The 15994-nt window shown below is 39.4% G+C and overlaps 2 protein-coding genes across 2 annotated transcripts in view; one reads left to right on the forward strand and one right to left on the reverse strand.

Annotated features, from left to right (window-relative positions):
• Positions 1 to 3017, forward strand: part of TMEM206 (transmembrane protein 206) — a 35523-nt gene extending 32506 nt beyond the window's left edge. The window contains exon 8 of the mRNA XM_027565656.1: positions 1520 to 3017. Coding sequence (XP_027421457.1) covers positions 1520 to 1681 — 162 coding nt within the window. The 3' untranslated portion in view covers positions 1682 to 3017. The remainder of the gene's footprint in view (positions 1 to 1519) is intronic.
• A 1135-nt stretch (positions 3018 to 4152) lies between these two features.
• Positions 4153 to 15994, reverse strand: part of PPP2R5A (protein phosphatase 2 regulatory subunit B'alpha) — a 72683-nt gene continuing 60841 nt past the window's right edge. Inside the window, exons 7-13 of the mRNA XM_027565655.1 lie at positions 15753 to 15861; positions 14896 to 14949; positions 8840 to 8890; positions 8440 to 8559; positions 8232 to 8359; positions 7105 to 7206; positions 4153 to 5360 (exon numbers count right to left, since the gene is read on the reverse strand). Coding sequence (XP_027421456.1) covers positions 5228 to 5360; positions 7105 to 7206; positions 8232 to 8359; positions 8440 to 8559; positions 8840 to 8890; positions 14896 to 14949; positions 15753 to 15861 — 697 coding nt within the window. The 3' untranslated portion in view covers positions 4153 to 5227. The remainder of the gene's footprint in view (positions 5361 to 7104; positions 7207 to 8231; positions 8360 to 8439; positions 8560 to 8839; positions 8891 to 14895; positions 14950 to 15752; positions 15862 to 15994) is intronic.

The raw sequence follows: 15994 nt of genomic DNA on the forward strand, positions 1-15994 counted from the left end.
ATCATCTAGTTACTGCTGCTGAAAGCCGTTGTTTTTTTGTTTTTAATTGCTTCTCTGTAGAATAAGAATCTTTAATTTGTCATAAGTCGAAGTAGAAAGGTACTTTTCAGGGGACTTCCCTGGCAGTCCAGTGTAGTTAAGACTCCATGCTTCCAATGTAAGGGGCGCCGGTTTGATCCCTGGTCGGGGAACTACAATCCCACCTGCCCTGTGCTGTGGGGCCAAAGAGAAAAAAGAAAGGTACTAATCAGAAATTAAAGAGAGCATCAATTAATGTCAGATTCTATACTCACCATCTCAGAAGGGGAGGAATAATGGGACAGCTTTGCCAGAACATTCCTGAGACGCCATCCACCAGAGCTAGTCCCGTATCTGATAAGCAATTTTTGTTTTAAGATCGTCATAAAGTATCTTGATGCGGTTGTGGGCTGGGGGAAGACATCGCAGAGCTGAGGCTCAAACCCGGAGGGTCTCTGTGATGTGGTGCGTGATCCCACCACGCTGTTAGCTGTGGGCCTGGCTGGGCCGTGCACACATTAAGTGTGTGCAGACCCCCTGAATAAAAGACGCCACGTAGAAGAATGAACACCTTTAGTTCCACAGGGCAAGTGTGTGATCAGGCATTTTCTAACCTGCTGTGCTCAGTGTTTTAAGTCCTATCCCGGGCCACGTAAAGCCCTGAGCTCAAGGTCCCTTGACTTAAGTCATCCATCACGTTCACAGCCATCCTGAATGGTGGTGGTAGAGAAACCCCTTTCATGGATGAGCCCGAGGTCCCTCTGCTGAACCGGGAACTTAGAAGTGCTATGTGTTGACCAAGCAGGGAACTCAGACGTACAGGCTGTGACCTCGGCCTTGAAGGAGTTTCAGTGGGTCAGAGGACCGCCTAAGCCATAAAGGAAGTAATTGCAGACTGTGAGGAACTGCCAGGGGAGGTTGTGGAAGAAATCTCTCTGCTCACATTGAGAGGGTTTGGCTTAGTGGTCAGCGGGAGCTGTGAAGGGCCTGGAAGGATCAGTGACTCGGGGAAGCGGTGAGGGCAGGTGAGTCGGGGGGCCTGGCCTGCAGGCCATCAGTGTTGTTTGGAAGCAAGGTCGCATTGTGAATTAGGCCAGAAATTTAAAACTCAGCACTGATTATCTTATTTGTGCAGAGCTTTTTTGAAAAATTCTTTTTTCTTCTTCTTTCAGGATCGCTTTATTATCAAGAGGGACTAATATTTTTCTCCTCAAACTGGAGCTATGAACCAAGTATAGAGTTATGGCAATTTAATAATTTTTTGGCTGCACCAGGTGGCATGCCGAATCTTAGTTTCCTGACCAGAGACCGAACCCGCGCACCCTGCTGGGGAAGCACGGAGTCCTAACCACTGGACAGCCAGAAAGCCCCAAGTTATGGCGGTCTTAAAATCCAGTTGTTTTTCTTGTTGTGCCAGTAATCTAGGGGGCTCTTTGACAATAACCCTGAGAATCAAAAATGGAAGCCAACTGAGAAACTTATGTTTGTTTCCATTTCACAGATAATCACCGCCAATCCTTGGAACACAATTGCTCTTCTCTGTGGGGCCTTCTTGGCATTATTTAAAGCTGCAGAATTTGCCAAACTAAGTGTAAAATGGATGATCAAAATTCGGAGACGATACCTTAAGAAAAGAGGTCAGGCAACAAACCACATAAGCTGAAGTTGCCAGTGTTCTTCGTAGAAACTGCCCGAGTTGATGGAAGTTCTCATCTTCCACTTTGGTAAACCAAGGTGCCAACGATCCAGTCCTCACTTGAAGAAAATGGGCTTTGCCGGGGGCCTAGCCTGTCACACTGCAGCTTCTAACCTGGTCCCCCAACGAGACTGTCTTAGAGCCCGGTGGAACAGATCCAGTGGATGACCTAAACGTTATTTAAGTATTTAAATTATTAATGAACATTTTTGACATATGACATGAATATGTCAAATGGAAGATGGACTCAGATAGAATCCAGTTTTCTGAAGGTTTGTGGAAGCCGTCTTCCTTTCTCCTTGGTTTGGTGTAAGTTAAGGTCTAACAGGATGATTAAGGTTCTGATCGTAGGTTTTCTCCTTGAGATTTTTTTTAAATTAACAAAAGTGTGTGTGACTTTCTTCTCCCCCACTGGTGACTCTCCAGTGGTGGAGGTCACAGTGTGGAACCAGTGTGTTATTCATGAGAAACAAAACCCATCACATCTCTGGTGCCATGTGCGAGTCTCTGATGCACTCACTCATGTGTTAAATATTAAATGAGACTGTTTTTTAAAACTACTGTGGAAACTATAGTAATTAGATCGCTTGTGGACTGAGCAGCCACCTACCTACCTGTCTGGCTAGAATATTGACTGATGGATGTTATGAGTTTGGTGTGATTAACATGCAGAAGCACTAGGATATGTGTGCAGAGTAGGTCCCTCCTCAGTGTGTTCTGATTTCATTAACAGGTGAATAAAAGTTAGGTTAATATAGAAACAATCAGTGAGCCGGTGTGCGCATCTGCTACATCAGTAGGCACTGGTATGCTTTTATCCCGTGACCTCCAAATAAAAGGGGGTGTGAGCCTGGACTCCCAAGGTATGTCACAAGCACGTGCAGGGAAGGGCAGGGTGGGCAGGAAGTGGCGGTGAAGCTCCGTGAATAAGCAGTGTTAACTCTTCCGTCCTGCAGCCCGCCCATCTGAGAAAGGCACCCTCTGCATGGACCCTCAGAGCTTTCAGCCTAGCCTGAAAGGAGTACCGTCTGGGCATTTTTCACATGGTAGCCATTGACTGACTTAAGGTTTTGGAAATTATTTTGGGGAGTTCTAAACTGTTTACATGACCTTTGCATCCAGAGAGGACTTGGGTAGCATTTCTTCAATTTTGTGGGTAGCACTTCAATTTCATAATTTAGATTTAGGTAATTCAAAGAGAAAAACTCCAATGTATGAGGGGGCCAATTTTAATCTCATGTCTAACTTAGCAAGAAACTGTGGTTTTTGGTTGAATTATTAAAAGTGAACTTGTGTAAGGAAATATTCTGTGCTGTTTTTCTGTGGCACTGAAGCAGGCATACAAACTTTAACTGAGGTCTTGTAGCACCTTTCTGGAAGGCAAATGCAGAGTCTGGTACAGAAGCTTACATTAACAGTACTAAAAAACAAGTGTGTGTGTTTTTAAAGGATTTCTAAAGTTGACACACCATTTTCGTACTAAGTATCTCACAAAATTGGCTCCAATGAACATACTGCAACTGCACTTCCTGTTATTTTAGGAAGTTGAGAGGCCTCTTGAATATGCTTTAGAGTGAGTACCTAGGTCGGAAGTGAGCGTTTCTAGCTATTAACTGCAGCCTGTCAAAACCTGCTCTAGCTGCTCTTAGTAAAGGATATATGTTTACACTGACAAGATAAGGCATTTAGACCCAGCCTTCCCTCTAGGGGGCTGGGTTTGCCTTTTGCGGTGTTCAGCAGTAGGATCCCTTTTCTTCTGCGTTTGCTGCCCCCAGCTGTCAGTAATCCCAGCTGGCCTCAGGTTAGCGTGGAGCGTTGGGCAAGAACACTGGGTCTGGACAGTTGTGGTAAGGCTGCCACTTGGAAACTACTGTAAAGTATGAGCCGTATTCCGAAAGGAGGTTTCTCCTGGGGCCACAGTGAGTGGAATGAGCTGCTTTCGTAGTGACCTAGGAATAGTGTGCTAGAATTTTTGCTAGAGTTTTTTATGGTTGTGAAAGAGCAGAAGCAGGTATCAGTAGTTGAAAGCCTGGTAACAATTTCTGATTCTGCCACAATCTCCCTGCCTGCCCCCATAAAAAACAGTGCCATTACTTACAGATTTTGAGATTTTGCTCCTGGGTCTGTTTTAATTAACACTGTGTATTTGTACACATTTAAGCTAAGTTAAACCCATCCTGTGAACATAAAGGGACATGAAGGAAGATGGAGAGGTACCCTCAAATTTGGAATTTTATGTACAAATTCTATAAAATAGAACACTGGTAAATGGCTGGAACACTCGACTCTGGCACACAGTCTTCCTATTTAACTGGCGCACAACCTGCAGTTTGCCTTACAGGTTTTCTCTGTATACACGTATGTACATATATATGAATGAACGGAGGGGGCGGGCTTCTGGACGTCTCAACTCAGTGCTGAAAAAAGCAAAGGTGACATAAGGCAAAATACAAACATAGACTTTATTAAATGCTGCTCAATCCCCCAATAAAGATCTTTCATTACAAAACAGTTTTCCACACAACTGCAAGTTAAGAGACTGGAATGGTACTCTGATAATAAAATGTGAGAAATAACTTGACCAAGTAAAAACATACATGACTTCTTACAGGCCGCCTTTTCAGAACCCTACAGAGGAAGCCTACTGCATTTCCTTTACGTAAAGCCAGGCAGTGACAACGCGCGCTCTGCACCACCACACCGTGGGAATCAAAGCCTCCATCCCTGTCGGGAGGGACCGGAGAAGGGCAGGCTGTGAGGACTGGGAAGGCCCTGCCTTCAGCCTTTGGGAGGAAGAGGAGGAATGAACTGAGAGGCAGGCTGTGTTTTCCGTGCTGCCTCCACCCGTCTGTGCTCATCACCCTGGGGAGTTGCAGATGAAGGAGGAGGTGCATAAGGACTGATCTGAAATCTGGTTTACTTTCCCAGCATTTATAATTTGTGCTTTTAAAAGCCTGGAAATTAAGTTTTTGCTCAAATTCCAGAGTACAGTAATATATCAAAAGGAAGGCTTAGGGCAAGTAGTTCCCTCCATCATACTTCTGGAAGAGATGAAGGAAAGCATAAGAATTACACCTTAGTTTTAGTTTAGGAAATAGTCTTTTTCCTAGGATGTAACTAAGGTCTGCAGCGATGTGAAAAGCACGTTATCAAAGGGAAAAATACACAGAGCAGACGGCTACACCTGTGTGCAACACAACCCAAACCAGGATTCCAGCCACGATTCCTACCACTCCCGTAATTATCTCACTCATCACATCGATGAGAAAGTTCGTTCATTTCTGTGAAACTTCAGAAGTGACACAAATCAATGATTAGACAAGGGTTACAATATACTGTGGCCATGATACAGCACAGGGCTATGTTTAGTCCATATATTTTTTCATTTACAGTTGCCAGGAAAAAAATTGGCCTTTTAATTATATTATACTGATGAGGTTTGTTTCATAATTTTTACATATTTCAAAAAAGTGTACAAAACTGCCTAGCCAACAGAGGTGGCAGGCTTTTTTTTTATCCATCATTTGTATTGCTGAGAATACTGTGCATGTTGTAAGCACTGTTCTGCTTTTCTAGAGCTTTCTTCAGCTTTAGCTCCTCCAATTTTTTCCATAATTCTTCTCGCTCCAATTCCTTCTTTTTCTCCCTGTAAACAGAGCAGGAATTTTGTAGTTAGAAACTTGTTTCATAGCTTGAAGAAACATGCTGTTTGGCAGTTTCCTGGAAAATAGACTTATTGACTCACATTTCACTTAAACCCCTCCACCTAAAGCATTTGACAGTCAGGTTTACCTAGGGTACTGCATTATTTGCCATTACCGTCCTCAGTGTAATTAACCAAGTCTGTCCATCTCCTGCACCAACTGAAATGTATCAGCATCGCCACGGCCACTGTGTTAGTGCTTCATGGTTGACAAACCACTCAACGTGGACTCAGTCACGTAAACCCCGTGCAGTGGTTGTATCGTCACAATTGCTCTTTTGCCAACAGACTGACAGGCTGGCCGCGAGTCGGTCTGGGGCCGTTTCCTGGTGGACCCGCATCCTTCCGCATCCCATCTCTAAGTTACCGACCAGTCTGTGTCTTACAATCTCTTGTCTCTTGCATGTCAGATGGAAACTTTAAACTCTGAATAATCTCTTAAACCCACAAAACTCAAAACATGTTGCTTCAACTATTAATACTTAATTTCAGTTCTAAAGAGAACATTTTTGAATAATGTGGATCAAACTATTCTGAAGGGCTATATAAATGTGTGAAAAACCCACAGGCTTACAGTTCCACAGTTACATATGCTTTAAGGGGACAAAAGTGCTGATTTATGCAGATAGTGAGATACAAGGATCAGTCTTATGTGAAATACGCATTTTTCAATGTAAGTTTCATATGATCCCAGTCATCTCTTCCTTCTTCCTATTGCTTCCGGGGCTCCTAATTTGTATTCCTGCCTGAAAGGTGCTATTTAAAAGAAATAACGCATTGAGTTAGTTATTGATGGACTAGGATGACCTTGAAGGAGAGAGATCCTTTCTCTACTTGACACCAGAAAACCAGGACTAGGAACTTACAGTCAAAGCAGATCGGTTTTTCCAAACATAATAGGTGATACAATTATTACAAATATATGGGCTCAGGTACCTCAGTTATTGTCCACCTTAAGTTTAAATATTGTGCAAGGAGCAGCTTGAAGAATAAGCTCACTATGGACGCCCAAGAGGACAAAGCAATTCTCATAAATGTAAAACAAACTGAGTAAGACAGTATTTAAAATTTAATATAAAATGTATTTCACAATGTAGATGTTACCAAGACTGATGAAGTCTAAGGCTCACAATGAGATCAGAATTTATGATCCACATTAAAACCATCTTACCATTAGGAGTTTACCTGCATATGACTTTAAAGTATTTATTATTATTGTTGTTGTTGTTTAATCTCTAAGTCCAACTCTGCAACCCCCTGGACTGCCAGGCTCCTCTGTTCATACGCATTGGCAGGTGGAATCTTTACCCTGAGCCACCGGGGAAGCCCATAAAGTGTTTATTATGCTAAGCCGCTTCAGTCATGTCCGACTCTTTGTGACCCTACGGACTGTAGTGCACCAGGCTCCTCTGTCCATGGGATTCTCTCCAGGCAAGAATACTGGAGTGGGTTGCCATTTCCTCCTCCAGGGGATCTTCCTGACCCAGGGCTTGAACCCGTGTCTCTTGCGTCTCCTGCATTGGTGGGCAGGTTCTAAACCATAACACCACCTGAGATGTTCAAATTGTGATGGCTGATGTAATTGGCTTTTTAAACATAATTTTAACCTAGAATACCTTACTGGACTGAATCACATTCAAGTAATCTAAAATGTACAGTTAACTTTGTAATTAAAGATGTCAAATACCTTTGTCTTTCAGCTTTGTATGAGCTAGTAAGGTCATCGAAAAGCTTGCCGTTCATCTCCATGAGGGTTTTCAGCACATTGTACACCAGTGCTACAATGGTCCTAAAAGGAAAACAAGCCAGTGCTGGGTTACTGATGCTACTACCAGATGGGAAATGTATCACTATCATCTCTGAAATGGCTTTGACACTGACTCAGTCAATCCACTAGTGAGGATAAACTGAAGCTCAAGAAGTTCAGTAATTTGTTCAAGGTCACCAAGCCAGTGGTAGCAGAGATGGTCTATCTGGTTCCAAAATTCACATTTTTCTCACTGTGTCATGCTTGGGTTAAACCCTAAAAATGTTATGGCCAGCTTCCTGTCTGCTCTAGAGTCTGATTTGATGATTTAGTCACCAAGTCGTGTCCGACTCTTGCGACCCCATGGACTATAGCCTGCCAGGCTCCTCTCTCCATGGGATTCTCCAGGCAAGAGTACTGGAGTGGGTTGCCATTTCCTTCTCCAAGGTATCTTCCCAACCCAGGAATCGAACACAGGTCTGCACTGCAGGCAGATTCTTTACCAACTGAGCTATGAGGGAACACAGGGACTACTCTAGAGTCTACTATCACAACTCCTGAATAATAGTATTAAAAGCAGCTGAAAAAGATGCAATTACTATGACTTGTTAGAAGAAAGAAAAGTAGACAACAGGATAAGGATGTTACAGAATTTAGAACATAAGCAATCTAAACATCACTGACGTGACCCTGAGCACTGACGCTTCTCCCTGGGCTAAGCCAGCTGAGATGTGAGCCTGGATACTGGCAGAATGTCATACCAAACAGTCCCTAGATTTGCAATTCTAAACTGAAATTAAGAACATGCAGGAGTTCAGAGTTTTTAAGGATAAGCCACCCCATTCTTTTCATTTGGCCCTGCAATAAACCTTTCTCTGCTACAAACAAACAAACATACAGACCCACATATATGTACAACTTCATAAAACTCACTGCAGAATAGAACCATGTGATGTTAACCTTGGGAGTTCCAAATCTGTATAGGTTTCCTATGTATGAGTTATGAGATCAAATGACAAAGATGTTAGAAAAACAAAAATGACACAATCAACATTAAAGACACTTACGGATTCCAGTGTTCTTTGGAGATTTTGTACAAACTGCCAAACATAATTGGCAGAATTTTATCAATATTCTCCTCAATCAAACTAAGAATATATTCATTGTTCCAGAAGTACAGTGCCCTTTCTGCAACCTAAAAAAGACATTCAGAAACATCAAAACTAAGAAAAGTAATAGTGTAAAATAAAAATGGCTTCACTGAAAACACCATACCTGAAAATGAGAACTGGATACACACTTGGATATCTGCTTAAAAAGAGGCTCTTCAATTTTTTTGAATTGTGTAGGTTCAATGACATCTAAGATTTCTTCAATTTCTCCTAAAAACATCACCTAGGTTAAAAAAATTTTCTTTTAAGAAACATAATATGACAAATTATATGATGTTAATACAGAAAACACAAATGAGAAGGTTAACAGTGGACGAAAAATACCTTGACAGTACATGCCACTTACCATAATGGACAGCTCTTCCACCAAGTTTCTCTAAACCCCACAGAACAGTGTCCACTTGGTAGGTAGTGGTGGTGATACCCGCAACCCAAGGAAGCACGGTTTATAGCCCTGAGATTGAAAAGTTCTAATAAAATGCACTGTTTTTGTTAAAACTCACCTCTTTCTGACTGCATGTTTTTGGCCAAAATTTCAGCAATCCTCTGATCACCTGCAAAAAAGGGAAAAATTTGGCATGAATTAAGCAATGAAGCTGGCTAACCTCAGGAAATTTTAAATAACCGTGATAATATCAATATTCATTCTGAAGTAGAAGAAAGTATTATTCAATACCTCTGCATCTCCCCTTACTCTGCTCAGCTTTATTTAGGCTTTTACCCATTCAACAGATACTTGTTGAGTGCCTTTGTACCAGATACTGCTCTAGATCAGGGACACACTGATGAACAAGACGAAGATGGTCCCTGATTTTCATGAAGCAGGAAGACTGACATAGTTAGCAATTAAACTTATAAATAAAGTAATTTTAATAGTAGTAAGGGCTACTTCCTACTAAGTATGAGATAATGACTTGGTGGGGTGAGGAAGGGAGGTTATTTTATGGAAAAACTAAGGAACAGATAATTCCTGTTTTTTAAACCATCATGAAGCACCCCCCAAAAGCCAGAAAGCTTCCAAATTTATTTCATGGCTAGCACAGTTCTGATAAGCCAAATACAGTGAGACAAGAGGTCATGAATTCAAGTAAACACAGTTGTAAAAATCTGTATTAAACTGAATATAACAGTATATAGGAAAAAGAGTATTGTCACCTTGCTTATTTAACTATATGCAGAGTACATTATTAGAAATGCTGGGCTGGAAGAAGCACAAGCTGGAATCAAGATTGCCAGGAGAAATATCAATAACCTCAGATATGCAGATGACACCACCCTTAAGGCAGGAAGTGAAGAAGAACTAAAGAGCCTCTTGAAAGTGAAAGAGGAGAGTGAAAAAGTTGGCTTAAAGCACAACATTCAGAAAACGAAGATCATGGCATCCAGTCCCATCACTTCATGGCAAATAGATGGGGAAACAGTGGCTGACTTTATTTTTTGGGGCTCCAAAATCACTGCAGATGGTGATTTGCAGCTATTAAATTAATAGATGCTTACTCCTTGGAAGGAAAGTTATGACCAACCTAGACAGCGTATTAAAAAGCAGAGACATTAATTTGTCAACAAAGGTCCGTCTAGTCAAGGCTATGGTTTTTCAGTAGTCGTGTATGGATGTGAGAGTTGGTCTACAAAGAATTGATACTTTTGAACTGTGGTGTTAGAGAAGACTCTTGAGAGTCCCTTGGACTGCAAGGAGATCCAACCCGTCCATCCTAAAGGAAATCAGTCCTGGGTGTTCATTGGAAGGACTGATATTGAAGGTGAAACTCCAATATTTTGGCCACCTGATGTGAAGAGCTGACTCATTTGAAAAGACCCTGATGCTGGGAAAGATTGAGGGCAGGAGGAGAAGGGGACAACAGAGGATGAGCTGGTTGGTTGGCATCACTGACTCAATGGTCATGAGTTTGGGTAGACTCCGGGAGTTGGTGATGGACAGGGAGGTCTGGCGTGCTGCGGTTCATGGGGTCCCAAAGAGTCAGACACGACTGAGTGACTGAACAGTATATTAACAGAATAATACTATCTACCCCATAAGTTATTCCAGAAATTCCAGAATGATTCAACTCATTATAGGTTAAAAGGGATGAAAAAAACCCCCAAGACTATACGATCATCTCAAAAGATTTTGAACAGTTGTTTGATTGACTATATATTTTGATAACAATTTTGTAAGCTTAAACTAAGAATTTATCAGAAACCATCAGCAATCAACTTATGATTCCTGGAAATAGGCAGTAAACCATTTGGGTGCTTTGGTATAGGTAAATCTTTGACAGCCTTTTAAGTAAGTTTATAGTTATTGGTCTCGTCCAGTAATGAACACTCATTCAAATTAAAACTGAGGAAGAACACTGTTCTGGAGCCGATCCAGTAAGAAGAATTTGATAAATAATGTTGGAAAGGAATACCAGAATTATACTTACTTGCCTAAGTGTATAAATATTAAAAGAACTGAAAAAGTACTAAAATGAATAGGAAAATTCAGTATGTGGTTAGATAAAAAATAAATATATAAAAATCAATACCTTTAAAACAAAATATCAGTTATAATAATCAGATAATTAAAACAGTAAGGTATTAGCATGGAAACTGACAGAAAAGATATGACATAGAGGAGTGTCTAGACAGACTTAAGTATAAACAAGGCTTAATATATGACAAAGGTGGCATTTCAGTTCTGGAAAACAGCTAAATTAGTCAATCAATTGAACTGGTGGGTCACCAATTAGAAAAAAAATGTAGCTCCTGTGGGAGGCAGATGCCTGAAAGAATCTTCTATGGTCCTGATTTCCTGAACTCACCCTCTTGTGTAGTCGAGCCCTTCCCTTAAGTGTGCACTGGCCTGGGGACTTGCTTCTAACCAACAGAATGTGGCAAAAGGGACAGAATGTCATTTCCATGGGAAAGTTACAAAAGACTGTGACTTCCATTTTACGAACAGATTCTCCTGGGCCTTCTTGTCTTGCAGCTTTGATAGAGCAAGTTTGCTATGCTGGAGAGGCCCATCATGCTAAGTTGCTTCAGTCATGTCCGACTCTGTGCGACCCCACGGACTGTAGCCAGCCAGGCTCCTCTGTCCACGGGATTCTCCAGGCAAGGATACTGGAGTGGGTTGTGCTGACCTTCTCCAGGGGATCTTCCCAACCCAGAGATCAAACCCATGTCTCTTACATCGGCTGCACTGGCAGGCATGTTCTTTACCACTAATGCCACCTGGGAAGCCAGACAGGCCCAAGTACCAAGGAACGGAGGGTGGCTGCTCGCCAACTTCCAGTTAGGAACAGCAGTCCAACAGCATGTGAAGAACTGGATGCTACCACCAACCATCATGTGAACTCAGAAGCAGCTCCTCCCTCATCTGAGATTTTACCCGGCCAACACCTTGACTGCAGTCTTATGAGAGACCCTGAGGCAGAGGATCCAGCTAAGTCGTGCCTGGATTCCTGACTCACAGATACTATCCAATAATAAATGCTTGTTGTTTCAAGCCACTAAACTTTGTGACAATTTGTTATGCAGTAATAGAAGACAAATACAATTTCTTACCCTTGTCACATGAAAATTTCAGTTTCCAACAGTGTGGTGGGTTGAATGGTGGCCTGCAATCAGATATGTTCATGTCCTAATTTCTATGAAATCTATGAATGTGACTTATTTGGAAAATGGATCTTTACAGATATAATTAAGGATCTCAAGGTGAAATCATTCTGGGTTATCTGGATGGGCCCTAAATCCAAAATGACAAGTATTCTTATAAGAGATAACATTGGAGGAGAGACAGAAGAAGGGGCAGCAATGTGATACTGGAGAGATGCAGCCACAAACCAGGAATGCCTGGAGACACCAGAAACTGGAAGAGGCAAGGAACCGAATCACCCCTAGAGCACCTGGAGGGAGCGCAGCCCTGATGACACCTTGATTTTGGACTCTGGCCTTCAGAACTGTGAGAGAACACATTTCTGTCATTTTAAACCACCAAGATAGTGGTAATTTGTCATGGCAGCTCTAGAAAAACATTATAGATGGAATAAAGTTTTTACATGTAAAAACTAAATCCATTAAATAACTAGAACATGATACTAGAGAGTGTTTTTATAATCTCAAAAGGTAGAAGGATTTTACTTAGCATGACACCAAAGCCAGAAGCTATAATGATGAATAGATTTCCCAACATTAAAATTTTTTTTTAGTTCTTTAAAAAGGCAAATATTAAAAACAGTATATTCAAAGTTAAAAGGAAAACTCCAAATGGTTAAAAAAAATACTTGCAAAACACAATAGGCAAAGTCTGAAAAGTAGGGAAAGGACACAGAAATATAAATGACCAATAACTTTATAAGAGAATGGCTGTGATAATTTTAAAAATCCAATTAAAATATTTCATACCTATCGGACTAGCAAAATTTTAAAATATTCAGTACCGGCTGATGTGGGGAAACAGGCACCATGACACATTGTACTCTGACCCAGAAACAGGTTTTAATTTCAGTAACTTGGCTTATTAAAAATGTTACATACAGTAAACCTTATCTTTTTTTGGTGTGCAGTTCTGAGGCTAATTTAATACATACATTAAGATATATTTGGTAAGCAACACTATAGACAGGACAAAGAATAATTCCAACACACTAAAACATCCCCATAACCCGGCAACATGTTAATAACAACAAAAACTCCAATAACTCAAGTGTCCATGAATTAAGGATGAGTTAAATATGTTATGTCAATCCATACAATGGAATTTGATGCTACCAATGAAAATATGAAGCAGAGTAATATGGCAAGATATCCATGTTATACTGAGGTGAAAAAACCCAGTCAGCATTTCCCACTGTTTAACTTTACACAAAAATATACATGCCAAATTTATAGAAATGTATTCACCAATTTGTATGTTTTATGGTTATCTTTAGGGGAATTTCAAGGAATTCCTTCACATTACGCTTTATGGTTTTGTCTTATGTGAATCAAATTAATACACTCCTTTGATAAATGGATATAACAATAAAGTCATTTCCATTTTGGAAAATAAAATAATTTCAATACAAGATCTAAGAACATGAAGAATGTAACAAACCAGCCAAACCTCTGACTTATTTACAATCTGTAGGAAGCTTTGATATGAATGCCAGGCTTCTAGAAAATGATTATTAGGGCTCAAACCCAAGTACTATGGCCATAATTTTGGTGCTAGGATGGCCTAGAATAGTAATTCCAAGATCTCTATTATCTGCAGATCTTAATGAATTGAAAAATATTCTCCTTTGTTAACTTGGACATTTTACCTCCTCATGCAGCTCCTATTGCTATTAACTCAACTCACCTAACTCAAATGCCTGGCCCTCATCCCTCTCCCTAACCTTTCACTCTTTAAAAAGAAATCAGCTATCTCCCAAATCCACTCCATATTAACTTAACCATATTTAATGCATATCTGTTTATTAGCCACCATGCATAAACCATATTATGGGCTTTCTTTCTCTAAATTCTAATATGTTATCATGGATTTCTATTAAGTTTTAATCCACTTTAGAGGTTAATGTGGTTTCATGTAAGTACTGGGCTTCTAATTCTATTTGTCTTTAAAAACTGTTTTTAGCTATTTCAGAAAGAACAGCAAATCTAAAGTCTAAAGCTCTAAATATCAGCGAGTGGAAAAATACCTTTTGTTCCTTTACACACACAAAACTCAAGTCAAAGGAAGACCAAGTATGTAATTTTTGCAAGTGCCCCTAGCCTCAGAAAGTTCTAATATGAAGAAAATCATATAATTTAAATCCTTCAAACCCTGTGCTATTTGTCAAGAACTCTTTAACTATTTAGATTTAGAATACCTAGAAAACACTCTCTCAGAATACTTATTTCACCAAGGTTAAAACATTGTTTTCTAAGTGTTTATCCTTTTCTGTTTCTCCCTAAACTTATCCTTTGTTTTTCTTCAATCTTCAGTCAATTTTCATGGTAATATTTTTATTCTCTCGAATCTTTGTATTAATAGATAATTAGTAAGCAGGAGAATTCTAAGACTGAATTGCTATGCTGATTCATAAAGTAAATTATCTTTACTCCAAGATTATAGCTCAGTCACCAAAGACAAGGAAATGTTTTCAATCCCTATCACATGGTTTATCATAAATAAGAGGGAAAATCCTATTCCTAAAGATAAAACAAAATTCAAGGAAATAGTTTTGGAATCCTTACAGTATGTTTTAATGTTTTAATTTTAAAAGGTGAATGAAGATGAAAAAGACTACCATTGAAGATAATAAATGTATAAATGATTTCACTGTAGTCATTTGAGCCTGTCACCACACATCTTAACTACTATATATTAATTTTAACCTATATTTAAGTTATTTAAGATACACAATTCATGAGAATTTGCCATCCCATTCTTATTCTTTAAATACAGATTAACCTCACTTTTCTTCTTCCAAATGATTTTAATTTAAAATATATTACTACGACTGTTTGGTAGAGCTCTAAGAGTATAAAGGAAGCTAAAATAAAATGCTATGATGTAGACCAAAAACATAAAAATAAGTAAAACACTTACAGGTTCTGTTAGTGTTGTATCTTTCTCCAGGAACTGTACAACACAGTAGGCTAGCTAAAATGCAAGGGACAGTTTATAAATATTACTGAATGAAATAACATTTAGTAATGCAGGATTTTTATATTTAGCTAACAAAACGACTTCATTTTAATAAACTTCAGTTTATGGCAATATATTAAAAATAAATATACCCATAATTATGTAAATAACTTCTACTTAAAAAAGATGTCCTTTTTTCAGTATTAACTTCTGAATATTAAGTTAACTGAAATATTAAATAAAATGTAGTTGGGCATATCAATCTTTCGATATCATTGAGGCGGTAGACCAGTTCTTTGGGGAATTAAAATTAACTATCTTTGTCTTATAAATCAGAAATGTAACCACAGCCCACTAAATAAACAGATAGATAAATAAATCTGAGTGAAATAAGACTAGCGCTAACATTTTAGTTTTTTAGCGTGTTTCTAACATGTATGCCTGTGCTGATATGATATTCTCTGAGTGTTAATAGAAGAAACCAAAATCATTGTCTAACTAGGTCATGCAGGCTAGACAGAACATTCTGAAAATATGTGGGATGTATTCAAAGTCACACAGTTAATTAGGTCAAGGCCTGGACTAGAAAAGAACCTGATTTTTCCTATATCTATACTTAAAGTGCATTAAGCTTATTTACGAGTACTAAATATCATCACGCTTTAAAAATTATGATATAATTAAAAATTTGCTTTGGGCAACTTACAAAGCAAATTGCTTAAGTATACTTAAAATTGCCACCTCAGTATTTCTCAGTTTCTCTGCCTTTATATTGGTTTTTGAAACAATGTTCATTTCACCTGAAATCTGCTACTTACCTGAGCATGAAACAAAGCTAATCCTTTTGCAGTATGCATAGGAATAAGAACCTTCATTAGAAATTGTTTATGTTCTGCTTTCAGTGGCAATGCAAAGCCATTGATAATACTGGAGGGGGAAAAAAAGGCAGGGGAAGGGTTACGTAGTTACTACTTTATTTCTAAGTTATTACATCCCCAAGTACATAGGAACTGCTCTGCTTCAGGCCTGGTGTTGAATGACTTACTTATCTGCAACCTAA

The sequence above is a fragment of the Bos indicus x Bos taurus genome, chromosome 16, assembly GCF_003369695.1.
Source record: "Bos indicus x Bos taurus breed Angus x Brahman F1 hybrid chromosome 16, Bos_hybrid_MaternalHap_v2.0, whole genome shotgun sequence".
Taxonomy (NCBI): Eukaryota; Metazoa; Chordata; class Mammalia; order Artiodactyla; family Bovidae; genus Bos; species Bos indicus x Bos taurus.